The 12,460-nt window shown below is 49.1% G+C and overlaps 1 protein-coding gene across 1 annotated transcript in view; it reads left to right on the top strand.

The window, feature by feature from the left end:
* Positions 1–12,460, top strand: part of LOC126418209 (uncharacterized) — a 120,923-nt gene that overhangs the window by 23,403 nt on the left and 85,060 nt on the right. The window contains exon 3 of the mRNA XM_050085179.1: positions 9,156–9,305. Within this exon, the coding sequence (XP_049941136.1) occupies positions 9,156–9,305 (150 nt within the window). The remainder of the gene's footprint in view (positions 1–9,155; positions 9,306–12,460) is intronic.

Here is a 12,460-nt window from a genome sequence, read left to right as displayed (position 1 = left end):
AGGCCCTCAGCGGCCTTCGAGGTGACCCCTTCTTTCATCTTCCTTTTCTTCTTACGATGGCACTTATTCACTGGAATATTCGCAGCATTCGCTCCAACCGAGATGACTTGAAGTTGCTGCTCCGCATGCACCGTCCGCTCGTCGTAGCCCTCCAGAAAACGAAGCTACGCCCATGCGATCAAATTGCCTTGGCACACTACACCTCTGTGCGTTTTGACCTACCCCCTGTGGTAGGTATCCCGGCTCATGGAGGGGTTATGTTGCTGGTCCAGGATGATATTTACTACGATCCCATCACGTTGCACACCGGCCTTCAGGCAGTTGCCATCCTTACTCTCCCCACTTTTACATTTTCCATTTGTACCATTTACACTCCATCGTCGTCTGCCGTTACCAGGGCAGACATGATGCAACTTATTGCTCAGCTACCTGCACCATTTTTGTTAACTGGAGACTTCGATGCCCACCATCCCCTTTGGGGCTCTCCAGTATCCTGCCCGAGGGGCTCCCTGTTAGCAGACCTTTTCAACCAGCTCAATCTTGTCTGCCTCAATACTGGCGCCCCTACTTTTCTTTCGGACACATCTCACACCTATTCCCATTTAGACCTCTCTATATGTACTCCCCAACTTGCACGCCGGTTTGAGTGGTACGCACTTTCTGATACATATTCGAGCGACCACTTCCCGTGTGTTATCCATCTCCTGCAGCATACCCCCTCTCCGTGCTCATCTAGTTGGACCATCTCCAAAGCAGACTGGGGGCTCTTCTCCTCCAGGGCGACCTTTCAGGATCAAACCTGCACAAGCTGCGATCGTCAGGTCGCACACCTCACGGAAGTCATTCTCACTGCTGCTGAATATTCCATCCCTCACCCTACTTCTTCTCCACGTCGCGTACCGGTCCCCTGGTGGACCGCAGCATGTAGAGACGATTTACGTGCTCGTCGACGTTTTTTACGCACCTTTAAACACCACCCTACAGTGGCGAATTGTATCAATTATAAACGATTACGTGCACAGTGTCGTCGTATTATTGAAGAAAGCAAGAAAGCCAGCTGGGCTGCTTTCACAAGCACCTTCAACAGTTTTGCTCCTTCTTCTGTTGTCTGGGGTAGCCTGCGCCGGCTATCTGGCACTAAGGTCCACTCACCAGTTTCTGGCTTGACGGTCGCGAATGACGTCCTTGTGGCCCCTGAGGCTGTCTGCAATGCCTTCGGCCGCTTTTTTGCAGAGGTTTCGAGCTCTGCTCATTACCACCCTGCCTTCCTCCCCCGCAAACAGGCAGAGGAGGCTAGGCCACCTAACTTCCGCTCCTGGAATCGTGAAAGTTATAATGCCCCATTCACCATGTGGGAACTGGAAAACGCACTTGTCCGATCACGGTCCTCCGCTCCAGGGCCTGTTCTATTCATATTCAGATGCTGAAGAACCTTTCTCCTGCGGGTAAAGGTTTTCTTCTTCGTACTTACAATCGCATCTGGATTGAGGGACATGTTCCCGCATGCTGGCGTGAGTCTATTGTTGTCCTGATTCCTAATCCGGGGAAGGACAAGCACTTTCCTTCCAGTTATCGACCCATCTCGCTTACCAGCTGTGTCTGTAAAGTGATGGAGCGAATGGTTAACTCTCGTTTGGTTTGGCTGCTCGAGTCTCAACGCCTACTTACCAATGTACAATGTGGATTTCGTAGGCCCCGCTCTGCTGTTGACCATCTGGTTACTTTGTCGACCTTCATTATGAATAACTTCTTGCGGAAGAGCCCGACCGCAGCTGTGTTCTTTGATTTGGAGAAGGCTTACGACACCTGTTGGAGGGCGGGCATTCTCCGCACCATGCATACATGGGGCCTTCACGGTCGCCTCCCTATTTTTATTCGTTCCTTTTTAATGGATCGCCAGTTCAGGGTACGTGTGGGTTCTGTCCTGTCAGACACCTTTCGCCAGGAGAATGGGGTGCCACAGGGCTCAGTTTTGAGCGTCGGTCTCTTCGCCATAGCGATCAATCCAATAATGGATTGCCTCGCAGCTGATGTATCAGGCTCCCTTTTCGTGGACGATTTTACCATCTATTGCAGCGCGCAGCGTACACGTGTCCGGGAGCGCTGTCTTCAGCGTTCTCTTGACCGTCTTTACTCCTGGAGTGTCGCCAATGGCTTCCGTTTTTCTGCCGAGAAGACGGTCTGTATTAACTTCTGGCGCTACAAAGAGTTTCTCCCAACGTCCTTACGACTTGGTCCCGTTGCTCTCCCATTCGTGGAGACAACAAAATTTTTAGGTCTTACATTTGACTGGAAACTTAGCTGGTCTCCACATGTCATATTTGGCTGCCCGTCGTACCAGTTCTCTAAATGTCCTCCGTGTTCTCAGTGGTATGTCGTGGGGAGCGGATCGAACCGTCCTACTTCGCCTATATCGGTCGATCGTCCGCTCCAAGCTGGATTATGGGAGCTTCGTATACTCCTCTGCACGGCCATCCATCTTACGCAGCCTCAACTCCATACAACATCGGGGTTTACGACTTGCGATTGGAGCGTTTTATACTAGTCCCGTCGAGAGTCTTCATGCTGACGCTGGTGAATTGCCACTCACCTACCGGCGCGATATACTGCTTTGTCGGTATGCCTGTCAGCTACTGGCAATGCCTGACCACCCGTCTTATCGTTCCTTTTTTGACGACTCTCTCGACCGTCAATACGGGTTGTATGTCTCTGCCCCGCTACCCCCTGGAGTTTGCTTTCGACGCCTCCTTCAACACCTTAATTTTTCACTCCCTGCAACTTTTCGAGTGGGCGAGAGCCACACGCCACCTTGGCTCCAGGCTCAGGTTCGCATTCACCTTGACCTCAGCTCGCTCCCAAAGGAGGTTACCCCCAGTTCAGTCTACCACTCCCGTTTTGTCGAACTTCGTTCGAAGTTCATTAATATGACCTTCATTTATACAGATGGCTCTAAGACCAATGACGGGGTCGGGTGTTCTTTTATTGTCGGGGCACAAAGTTTCAAATACCGGCTCCATGGCCATTGTTCGGTCTTCACAGCTGAGCTCTTTGCCCTCTACCAGGCTGTTCTTTGCATCTGCCGCCACCGACATTCTGCTTATGTCATCTGCTCCGATTCCCTGAGCGCCATCCAGAGCCTCAGTGATCCGTACCCCATTCACCCTTTCGTGCACCGGATCCAACGCTCTCCTCAGCAGCTGGTGGACGTCGGTTCTCCTGTTAGCTTTATGTGGGTTCCTGGCCATGTCGGTATCCCTGGGAACAAAGCTGCAGATGCCACGGCCAAGGCTGCGGTCCTCCAGCCTCGGACAGCTTCTTGTTGTGTCCCTTTGTCAGATTGTAGCAGGGTCATTTGTCGACGCATTTTATCGCTGTGGCATGCTGATTGGGCTGCACTTACAAACAACAAGCTTCGGGCCTTGAAACCTCTTCCCGCGGCTTGGACGTCCTCCTCGCGCCCTTCTCGGCGGGAGGAGGTAGTTTTGGGGCCCAGTTACGAATTGGACACTGCCGGTTCAGCCATCTGCTGACGGCTGCGCCGGCGCCGTTCTGCCCATGTGGGCAATTGCTGACGGTCCGCCACATTTTAACGTCCTGTCCGGATTTTAACACACTGCGTCTTGATCTTGGCCTGCCATGTACTCTAGATGCCATTTTTAGCGGATGACCCACGAGTAGCTGCTCGCGTTCTTCATTTTATCAACTTGACAACCCTCTCTAAGGACATTTGATTATGCTTTTTTTTTAATCCTATGCCTGTCAGTCTGTCTTTTATCATGTTTTCCGTTTCGTTGCTGTTTTAAACTTGTGACTCACGGTGCATTCCTAACGTAGTCTGGGCGCTAATGACCGTTGAAGTTGTGCGCCCTAAAACCACAAAAAAAAACCACCCCTTCTTCTGTCGTGTGGGCCAACTTCCCACGGCTCTCTGGGACCAAGTTCCTTCGCCAATTTCTGGCCTGACAGTAGCAGACGCTGTATCATGGACACTATTGCTATCTCCAACACCTTGGGCCGCCATTTTGCGGACATTCGAGCTTTTCCCACTATCACCCTGCCTTCCTCCATCGGAAAGAGCGGAGGAGGCTCGGGCGATACCCTTCTCTATTCAGAATCTTGAGTGCTACAATGCCACCTTTACTATAAGGGACCTAGATCACGCTCTCAGTTAATTCCGATAATCCACCCCAGGTCCAGATGCTGTCCACATTCAGATATTGCAGCACCTTTCTCTTGCGGGTAAGCACTTTCTGCTTAACACATACAACCACATCTGGGCAGAGGGCACATTTCCCAGACGTTGGCGTGAAGCCTCCATCATACCCATACCTAAGACTGGTAAGGACAAAACATTCCTTCTAGCTACTGTCCCATCTCTCTCACCAGCTGCGTTTGCAAGGTGATGGAATGTATGATTCATGCCCTGCTGGTATTGTGTTATGAGTCTCGCAATTTACTAACGACTGCATAGTGTCGATTTAGAGTGCGGTGTTCTAAAGTTGACCATCTCGTTACTTTGTCCACCTATGTCATGAATGGTTTTCTGCGGAAATTCCAGACTGTGGCCGTGTTTCTCGATTTAGAGAAGGCCTACGGCATCTGCTGCAGAAGTGGTATCTTCTGTACTCTTTACATGTGGGGCTTCCATTGTTGCCTGCCCTGTTTCCATCAGGAATTTTTAAAAGACCGAGTTTTCAAGATGCATGTGGGTTCTGCCTTGTCGGACACCCTTATCCATGAAAACGCAGTGCCTCATGGTTCCGTCCTTAGTGTCATCCTCTTTGCTATTGCCATTAACCCTACAACGGCCTGTCTCCCCCCTGGGCATCTCCGGCTCCCTTTTTCTTGGCGATTTCACCATGGACCTGTCTCACTGAGCGGCGTCTTCAGGGATGTCTTGACCGTCTTTACTCCTGGAGCAGCGACAATGGCTTTCGTTTCTCCACTGATAAAACCGTCTGTATGATTTTCTGGTGGCGCTAATGGTTTCTCTCACCATCGTTACATCTTGGGGCTGTTGCCCTCCCGTTGGTTGAAGCTACGAAATTCCTGGGGCTCAACCTCGATAGGGCTGTGTACAGCCCACTGTACACAGTCTCTCAGTGTTGTACATGTACTCAATGGCACTTCCTGGGGTGCCGATCAAATCACCCACCTCCGTTTGTACTGGTCCCTTGTCTGTTCGAAACTCGACTAAGGGTGCTTGGTTTATGAGTTCGCACGTCCATCCCTCTTACGCTGTCTCAACACTGTCCGCCACCGTGGCATCCGTTTCGCCCCTGGCGCCTTTTACACTAGCTCGTTTGAGAGTCTGTATACTGAAGCTGCTGAACTACACTATCCTACTGCTGTGACTTTGTCCTCAGCAGGTACGCATACCTTTTGTCTGCCATGAGTGTCCACCCATCCTATACCTCCTTTTTCAATGATTCCTTTGATCACCAGTATAAGGCGCGTCCCTCTTTTCTGTTACATCCTGGAGTCCGCTTTCGGCGCTTCCTTGGGCTGCTTAACTTCACACTACCTACAACTTTCCCAGTGGGTGTGATCCCATCACGATCTTGACATCATGACGTGGCCCGAGTTAACCTTGACGTTTATTCGATTCCTAAGAACACTGATCTAGCCTCGCTCTATCGCCTTCAGTTTCACGACCTTCGCATGGACTTTCGCAATAGTACCTTTGTATACACCAATGGCTCTTGGACTGACCATGGGCTCAGGTGTGCCTTCGTCATTGGCATCCGTGTCTTTTGGTATCAGCTTCCGGCACACTGCTTAGTATTCACAGCCATGCTCTCCGCCGCCAGCCCCCAGGGGGTCCACAACTCTTTTGTGGATACGTACGTAGCGAGCACGGGACCCCAAGCTAATGTGGCCCTCCTTCCTTTCCGGGCTGCATACCTTCCCTTTCCGCATCCTTCCCCGTCCCCCATCTTCTCCCCCCCCCTCACCTCTGGCTCTTTCCTTCCCTTTCTCCCCCTCTGGGAGTATGGTCTGTGCCTACGTCCGGAGACAGACGGTCGAAACTGTTACAAATTCCTTGCTTTCTACACTTGCAAGTCTTCGTCCTTCCTCTGTCCTTCTCTTTTCCTTACCTCTTCTCTTTGCCCTTTTCTCCGCTGCGGCGTTTGAGACCCCTCTTCTTTCCTTTCCCTTTCTCTTTTTTCCTCCCTGTGCGTGTCTGAAGGTCGCCCCACGCATTTCCATGCATAGCCGGTGACGGGGTAACGCATAATTCCCCGCCCCGGGTAGACAGGTAGGACACGTATGTACCCCCTGGTTACGGCCAGGCCCAGGGAGGGGTGATTACCCGAGCTGATACCTTCCGAAAGTGCCGATTGCTCCCTCCGTCCGTTTGTCGGGAGGTGTGACCTGAGGTGTGAACAATCACCTAAGGCGAGAGTGCCCTCAGAGAGGGCCCCCACAAGGGAGGAGCGCGCCATCGGAGACGCCGGTAATCATCGGGGATTCTTCCGCAATGGTTTCCTCACCTTCCACTATGTCTGCTCACAAGCGTAAGTTCACTGAGTCTCAGCCACAGACAGTTCTTCCATCGTTGCCACAGTTCCTTGTTGTTTCTCGGTCTGACGAAGGTCACGACTTCTCCACGGTCAACCCTTTCATTATCCAGAAAGGTGTCGACGCAATTGCAGGTCCTGTAAAGTCTTGTTCCAGATTACGGAATGGCACCCTGTTGTTGGAAACAGTCAGTGCCCTCCAGGCACAAAAATTGCTGTGTACTTCACTGCTCTTGGTGACATGGTTCCATTAGGCAAGGCATTAGGATAAGGTTGCTATTTCGTACTCTTGTAAATTCGTAGCACAACGTTCTCACTAGACTCCGAAACACCGAACAATGGCATACATGTGGGGCTCTCCACTCCATCGAAAGAGAAATAACAGCCAGATCTCCCTCACACAATCGCTACACAAGTGACAATTGTTAATATTTGTAAAAGAAAATGGATTAGCACTCCTTGAAACACATGATGGAGACATGCGCACGTCATATAGTTTTGTGGTGCACTCTGAAATCCGTGAAACAGGTTGGCAGCCTTTCTACCTTTGGGGAAAGGTAGAGTTCATAGCCGGCAAAACCTTTTTTTTTTTTTAAAAAAAAAAAGAAATATGCCTTTGGGGTCATGATAGTTCCACCGAATCTCTGGCGGTCGACTCTCGATCAGTGATACGTAAGACTTTGAAATTCACGAGCAACCTCTGCTCAGTTAACTCTAGCAGCATTAACCCTGGCAGCACTATACCTCCTTATGACTCCAAATCTGTATAGCCTCCTTATGTAGCTGTATCTAATCAGTGACAATAAATATCTAATTACCTGACTTCATTGATGGTTTCTTTGGATACCTGTTAGACGATACTGTTCCACAGGTAGCATTATAGCATCACTTTTCAGAATAGAGCTCACAGATGCTGATCGCTCGCAGTGCCTGAAGGCGACGCACAGACCTTCTGGTCTCTCCATCGTATCAAAATTCTGCAAGATTTAAAGCCATCACCCGTGTCCAAGGCGGGACTTGGTTCGACCTCTCGTTTCTCAGATGGCAATGCCAACTCAGGATCACAGTTCCCTTGATCCATTTCACGATGAACCGCCGAAGAAACTGGTACAGGCATGCGTATTCAGTCAGAATACGGCGCTGCAGTAGGCAACGCCTATATAAGACAAGTGTCTGGCACAGTTGTTAGATCAGTTGCTGCTGTGATCCTGAGGTGGCATTGCCATCTGAGAAACGAGAGGTCGAACCAAGTCCCGCCTTGGACACGGGTGACGGCTTTAAATCTTGCAGAATTTTGATACGATGGAGTGACCAGAAGGTCTGTGCGTTGCCTTCAGGCACTGCGAGCGATCAGCATCTGTGAGCTCTATTATGAAAAGTGATGGCAGATTATCAAGACTTAAGTGTGTTTGAACGTGGTGTTATTGTCTGCGCTAGTGCGATGGGCCACAGCATCTCCGAGTGTACGGTGAATATCAGTAATCCGGTAAAACATCAAATCTCCGACATCGATGCGGCCGGGGAAAGATCCTGCAAGAAGGGGACCAACGACGACTGAAGAGAATCGTTCGACGTGCAGAACTGCAACCCTTCCGAAAATTGCTGCAGATTTCAATGCTGGGTCATCAACAAGTGTCAGTGTGCTAACCACTCAACGAAACATCATCGATATGGGCTTTCGGAGCCGAAGGCTCACTCGTGTACCCTTGATGACTGCACGACACAATGCTTTACGCCTCGCCTGGGTCCTTCAACACTGACATTGGTCTGTTGAAGATTGGAAATGTAGTATCTTGGCAATACCGAGGAGCTCTGTCGGTTGGAGAAGAACACTTCGAATCATGTTACTCACTAGAAATCGTAGGTCTTGATGGGGCATTTGCCGAGCGACAACATCTCATATGGCCACGAGTTGAGGGGAATTAACGTATACTCTGGGGTCTAGCAATGCATTCTGAAGGAATAACACCGGACTACTTATTGTCCGAAATACTGTCGATTAAATGTATATGAGCAGCTCTCATTTGTCCCATTAACTGTTGCCAGCCGGTGGTAGTACTTCACTGTGGACACCTGTCGGTTTAGCAGTAACAGACAGAAAGCTATCAGCGTCCCTTTCCTTTCTAGACTAAAATGTCGGGAAGGCACAGAGTTCACGGAGGCTTGACGAAATTTTGTTTCTGCACGAGGAAGAATATTTTAATGGCATGAGATTTTCATGTTTATTAGTCATACTTGTGAACAAGTACGATCATGATTGGATGATTACTTTTTTGTAACGGAATTTTGTCAGTTTGTTAGTGTAGAAATATATACTGGACCGTACGTCAGCTCTATGCTGGCAGATTACGACGCAATATGAGCATGCTGTGGTGTTATGTTTTGGGCAGTCCAAGTCAAGAAGCTATTTTCCAGCTGCAAATAACAACTACAATAAGATATCTTTCATACTTTTTTTACTTAACTTATGTAAAGACGATGGTGATCTGGCACCACATTTTGGCGCTACGCGTTTCGTTGTTCATAGCGTATTCCATATTCAACAACAGTAAATCTCACTCATGATGTCAGTGTCGAGACGTGAATCCATCTGAATACGGTTTAGTAAAAGTGTATATCTCTCCTTTCCTGCAGGTTGCCTGCTTCGTTCTGCAGAGAAGCACTATTCAAGAACTTGTGAAGCAACTGGAGTACAGCAGGAAGACATACGGAAGAAGACAGGCCGACAATCTTGTCCGCGAGTTCTATCAGCGCCGCGCCACTACCGTCTACCGCATCTTACAGGTCTAACACAAAGAGGACCGCTTACCTATACTACTGATCTATGATGCCGGTCAAGACTATTCTGAGCCAACCGGTTGATTTCGTACCACGCACTGGACACCTTTATGAAGTCACTGCATGTGCACATTTCTCAACTGTCTAGTAAATAAGCTGCAGCAATAATTAATTGTTCATTAACATAATGTAAACGATCAGTTCATAAGAAGGTCTCGGATGTATGAAACAGATTTCGATTGTGGAAATTTCCCTTTTCGTTGAAGTTGTACCACATCTAAGTAAAAATTAAAGCCTTTAAAGTATTCACCATCTTAATAGTTAGTAGATGACTGATTGACAGGGCTGACGTGCATCTTAAATAGTTGCTTTATAGTTCACTAGTGAGTAGGAGGTCTTAGGAATTTTGGATCATAGGAAGAGAGCAGTAGGCATTCTAGGTCAAATTTGATTTTTGACAGTCGCGTAGCCTACAGGGTGGGGGTGGGGGGCACACTCAAGATGTTATCATGCCCATCCTCTCTCCTAAGCCATGCATCACCTATTTTCCTCATCCTCAAGAGCTCAGCATTCGTTTGCTGGGTATGGGCTTGGTGATCCCAGGGTTCCTGAGCTGGGGAATGGTAAGTGCCGCCACTCTTCCGTCATCGTAAGCTCTGGGCGTGACTCAGCGACCTCTGTACAATGTAGTGATGGAACGGTGTTTGTCACAGGGAAAGGGATCTTGGCTGCTTGACCGTCCAGATCGCGCGGATGGTAAAAAACTATATAAAAAAACTCCTCAACCTCAAGGTGTGTTGCACGCCAATGATATGTGTGGTTGTTGAGGTGGAACAGGCATTAGCAGGCAACTTCTGGGGAACTTTCCGAACCTCAGTTGAATAAGACTAAGTACGTGGAGCTCTGTCTAGATGGACTTTTATTTCCCTAGCTGCTCGTGGGACCGAGATGGAACCGTCCTCCAGGCTTTGGGATCACACAAAGTCTTTCAATCTCTAGTAACAGAACAAATTCTGGTGGCCAGGATGTGTGTCTTATAGTGAAACGGAAAGAGAGTATCTTTGAGAAAGTTTCACATTTTTACATCGGAAACGGTTTAAAGGGTATCGTTGGAACATTGTAATCTGTTAAGCGCTTGCAAACCGGGACCACGTTGACATAAACGCTTAGTTCTCAACAAGAGGAAAACATCCAGAAAGTTCAATGGCACAGGGAGTACGCATAGAAAGATGGTGATGTCCAAAGCATAATGAAAAGGGGAGACGACGGTCTAGTGAAATCAGACTCATTTATACTGACTTACAGCAGCACGCAACTTCAAGAGCATGTCAAGCAAGGTTTCCTTTGCCTAAGTGTGCGGCCTAATTTCCCAACCTATTGCTCTGTTTTAAGTGCCATTGAGTTGGTCACACGACTGTCGGTTTTGAGGGAGAAGTCGCTTGTGGCAACTGCAGTAAGGCTGCCCACGAAGGAGTCAGCTGTTCCTCTCCATCAAAGTGTGTAAATTGCTCTGGGAACCTCTCTGTCTCTGTCTCTGTCTCTGTGTCTGCAGTGTCTTCCTTGAAGAAAGGAAGATATGGAAAATAAAAAAAATGAAGCACATCCCATATGGTGAGGCCAAAAAGATCTAAAAGGCCATACAGTCACCCATGTTTACTTCCTCCTTAGCTTCCATTCTTAGACTGCCAGTCCCTAAAACCGATGCTACTATAGAAATGGAGGTTGCCTCTGTCAGCACTAGTGCCTGCGTTTGTCAGTGCACTTGCGCCGCTGTATGTGTTTCGAAGCCAACACCACAGACAAGGCTGTGGTTGCTGCTGTTGTTGAGCTCTTTGCCCCGCTCCCCCACCCCAAAGTTCAGTCTCGTCTGCCATCCAGTGCTGCTGTTAGCATAGCGACGGTTGTGGCTTCAAAGCCCATCCAGGACAAAATGTCAAAGGTAAAGCGGCAACCAACGACAGAGACGCGAAGTCAAGTCTCCAACGATGTGTAATCATCCTCCCTGATGTATCTCTCGAGCCTTCTTCAGAGCCTATGGACCTTGATGTCGGACTGGGGCAATCGTCTCGCCTCAAGGGTGAGCCTCGACGCATGACAGATTCACCTCTCAGGTGGAAACAGCGGGTGAAATTCCAATCACCATGATAAATGGCTTCCATCCTCCAGTGTAGCGTTGACGCGTTCGTGACCCATGCAGACGAACTGACAGGAACGCCCCTGTGTTTGTGTCTGCAGGAAACGCATTTTAAAGCATCTGATTGGCCTGTACTATAGAGCTATATGTGTTATCGCAAGGATGACCTGGCTGCGGAAAGGGCCAAGGGATGTGTTGCTGTGTTTGTCAATAATGCAAATTACTTCTGAGCTCTCCCTCTAGTTACTGACTTGAAAGTGGGTGCAGTTGAGGTTGAAGTTCATGTGAGTCGGTGGATCACTGTTTGCTCGCTACATTTGCCTCTACTCATCATGTACTCTGAAGCTCTCACAGATATTATACAACAACTCGCCTGACCATTTCTCCTACAGGGAGACTTCAACACTATTATGTATTCTGGGCTCAACCTCTACTTGCACTCAGGGTTGGGTTTTGGAGAGCCTCAGGACATCTTACGAGCTATGCATCTTCAACACAGGCACTATCATTTAGTTCTGTGCTGCTACTGGGTCATTCTCAGCCACAGACCTCTCTTTCTACTCTCCAGCCCTCGCCGACTCTGTTCAGTGGAAGTTCACTGACGATCTTCATTCCAGTAACAACTTGCTGCTCCGCATTCACCTACTGGATAGAGCTCTTCCTGAAAGGACGCAGCCGCATTGGATGATCAGCAGAGCCAACTGGTCGCTGTTCAGCCACCTGGCTGTGTTTGAATGCGACAGCGTCCAGGAATGGGTCGAACACATCACACAAGTAATCAAATGGCTGTGAGCACTATGGGACTTAACATCTGTGGTCATCAGTCCCCTAGAACTTAGAACTACTTAAACCTAACTAACCTAAGGACATCACACACATCCATGCCCGAGGCAGGATTCGAACCTGCGACCGTAGCAGTCACGCGGTTCCGGACTGAGCGCCTAGAACCGCTAGACCACCGCGGCCGGCACACAAGTAATCCTCCACCCATAAGACCTCTCGACAGTCTAGGTGAACGCCTGTCCCT

The sequence above is a fragment of the Schistocerca serialis genome, chromosome 1, assembly GCF_023864345.2.
Source record: "Schistocerca serialis cubense isolate TAMUIC-IGC-003099 chromosome 1, iqSchSeri2.2, whole genome shotgun sequence".
In the NCBI taxonomy this organism is placed as follows: domain Eukaryota; kingdom Metazoa; phylum Arthropoda; class Insecta; order Orthoptera; family Acrididae; genus Schistocerca; species Schistocerca serialis.
This window is presented reverse-complemented; position numbering and strand designations above follow the sequence as displayed.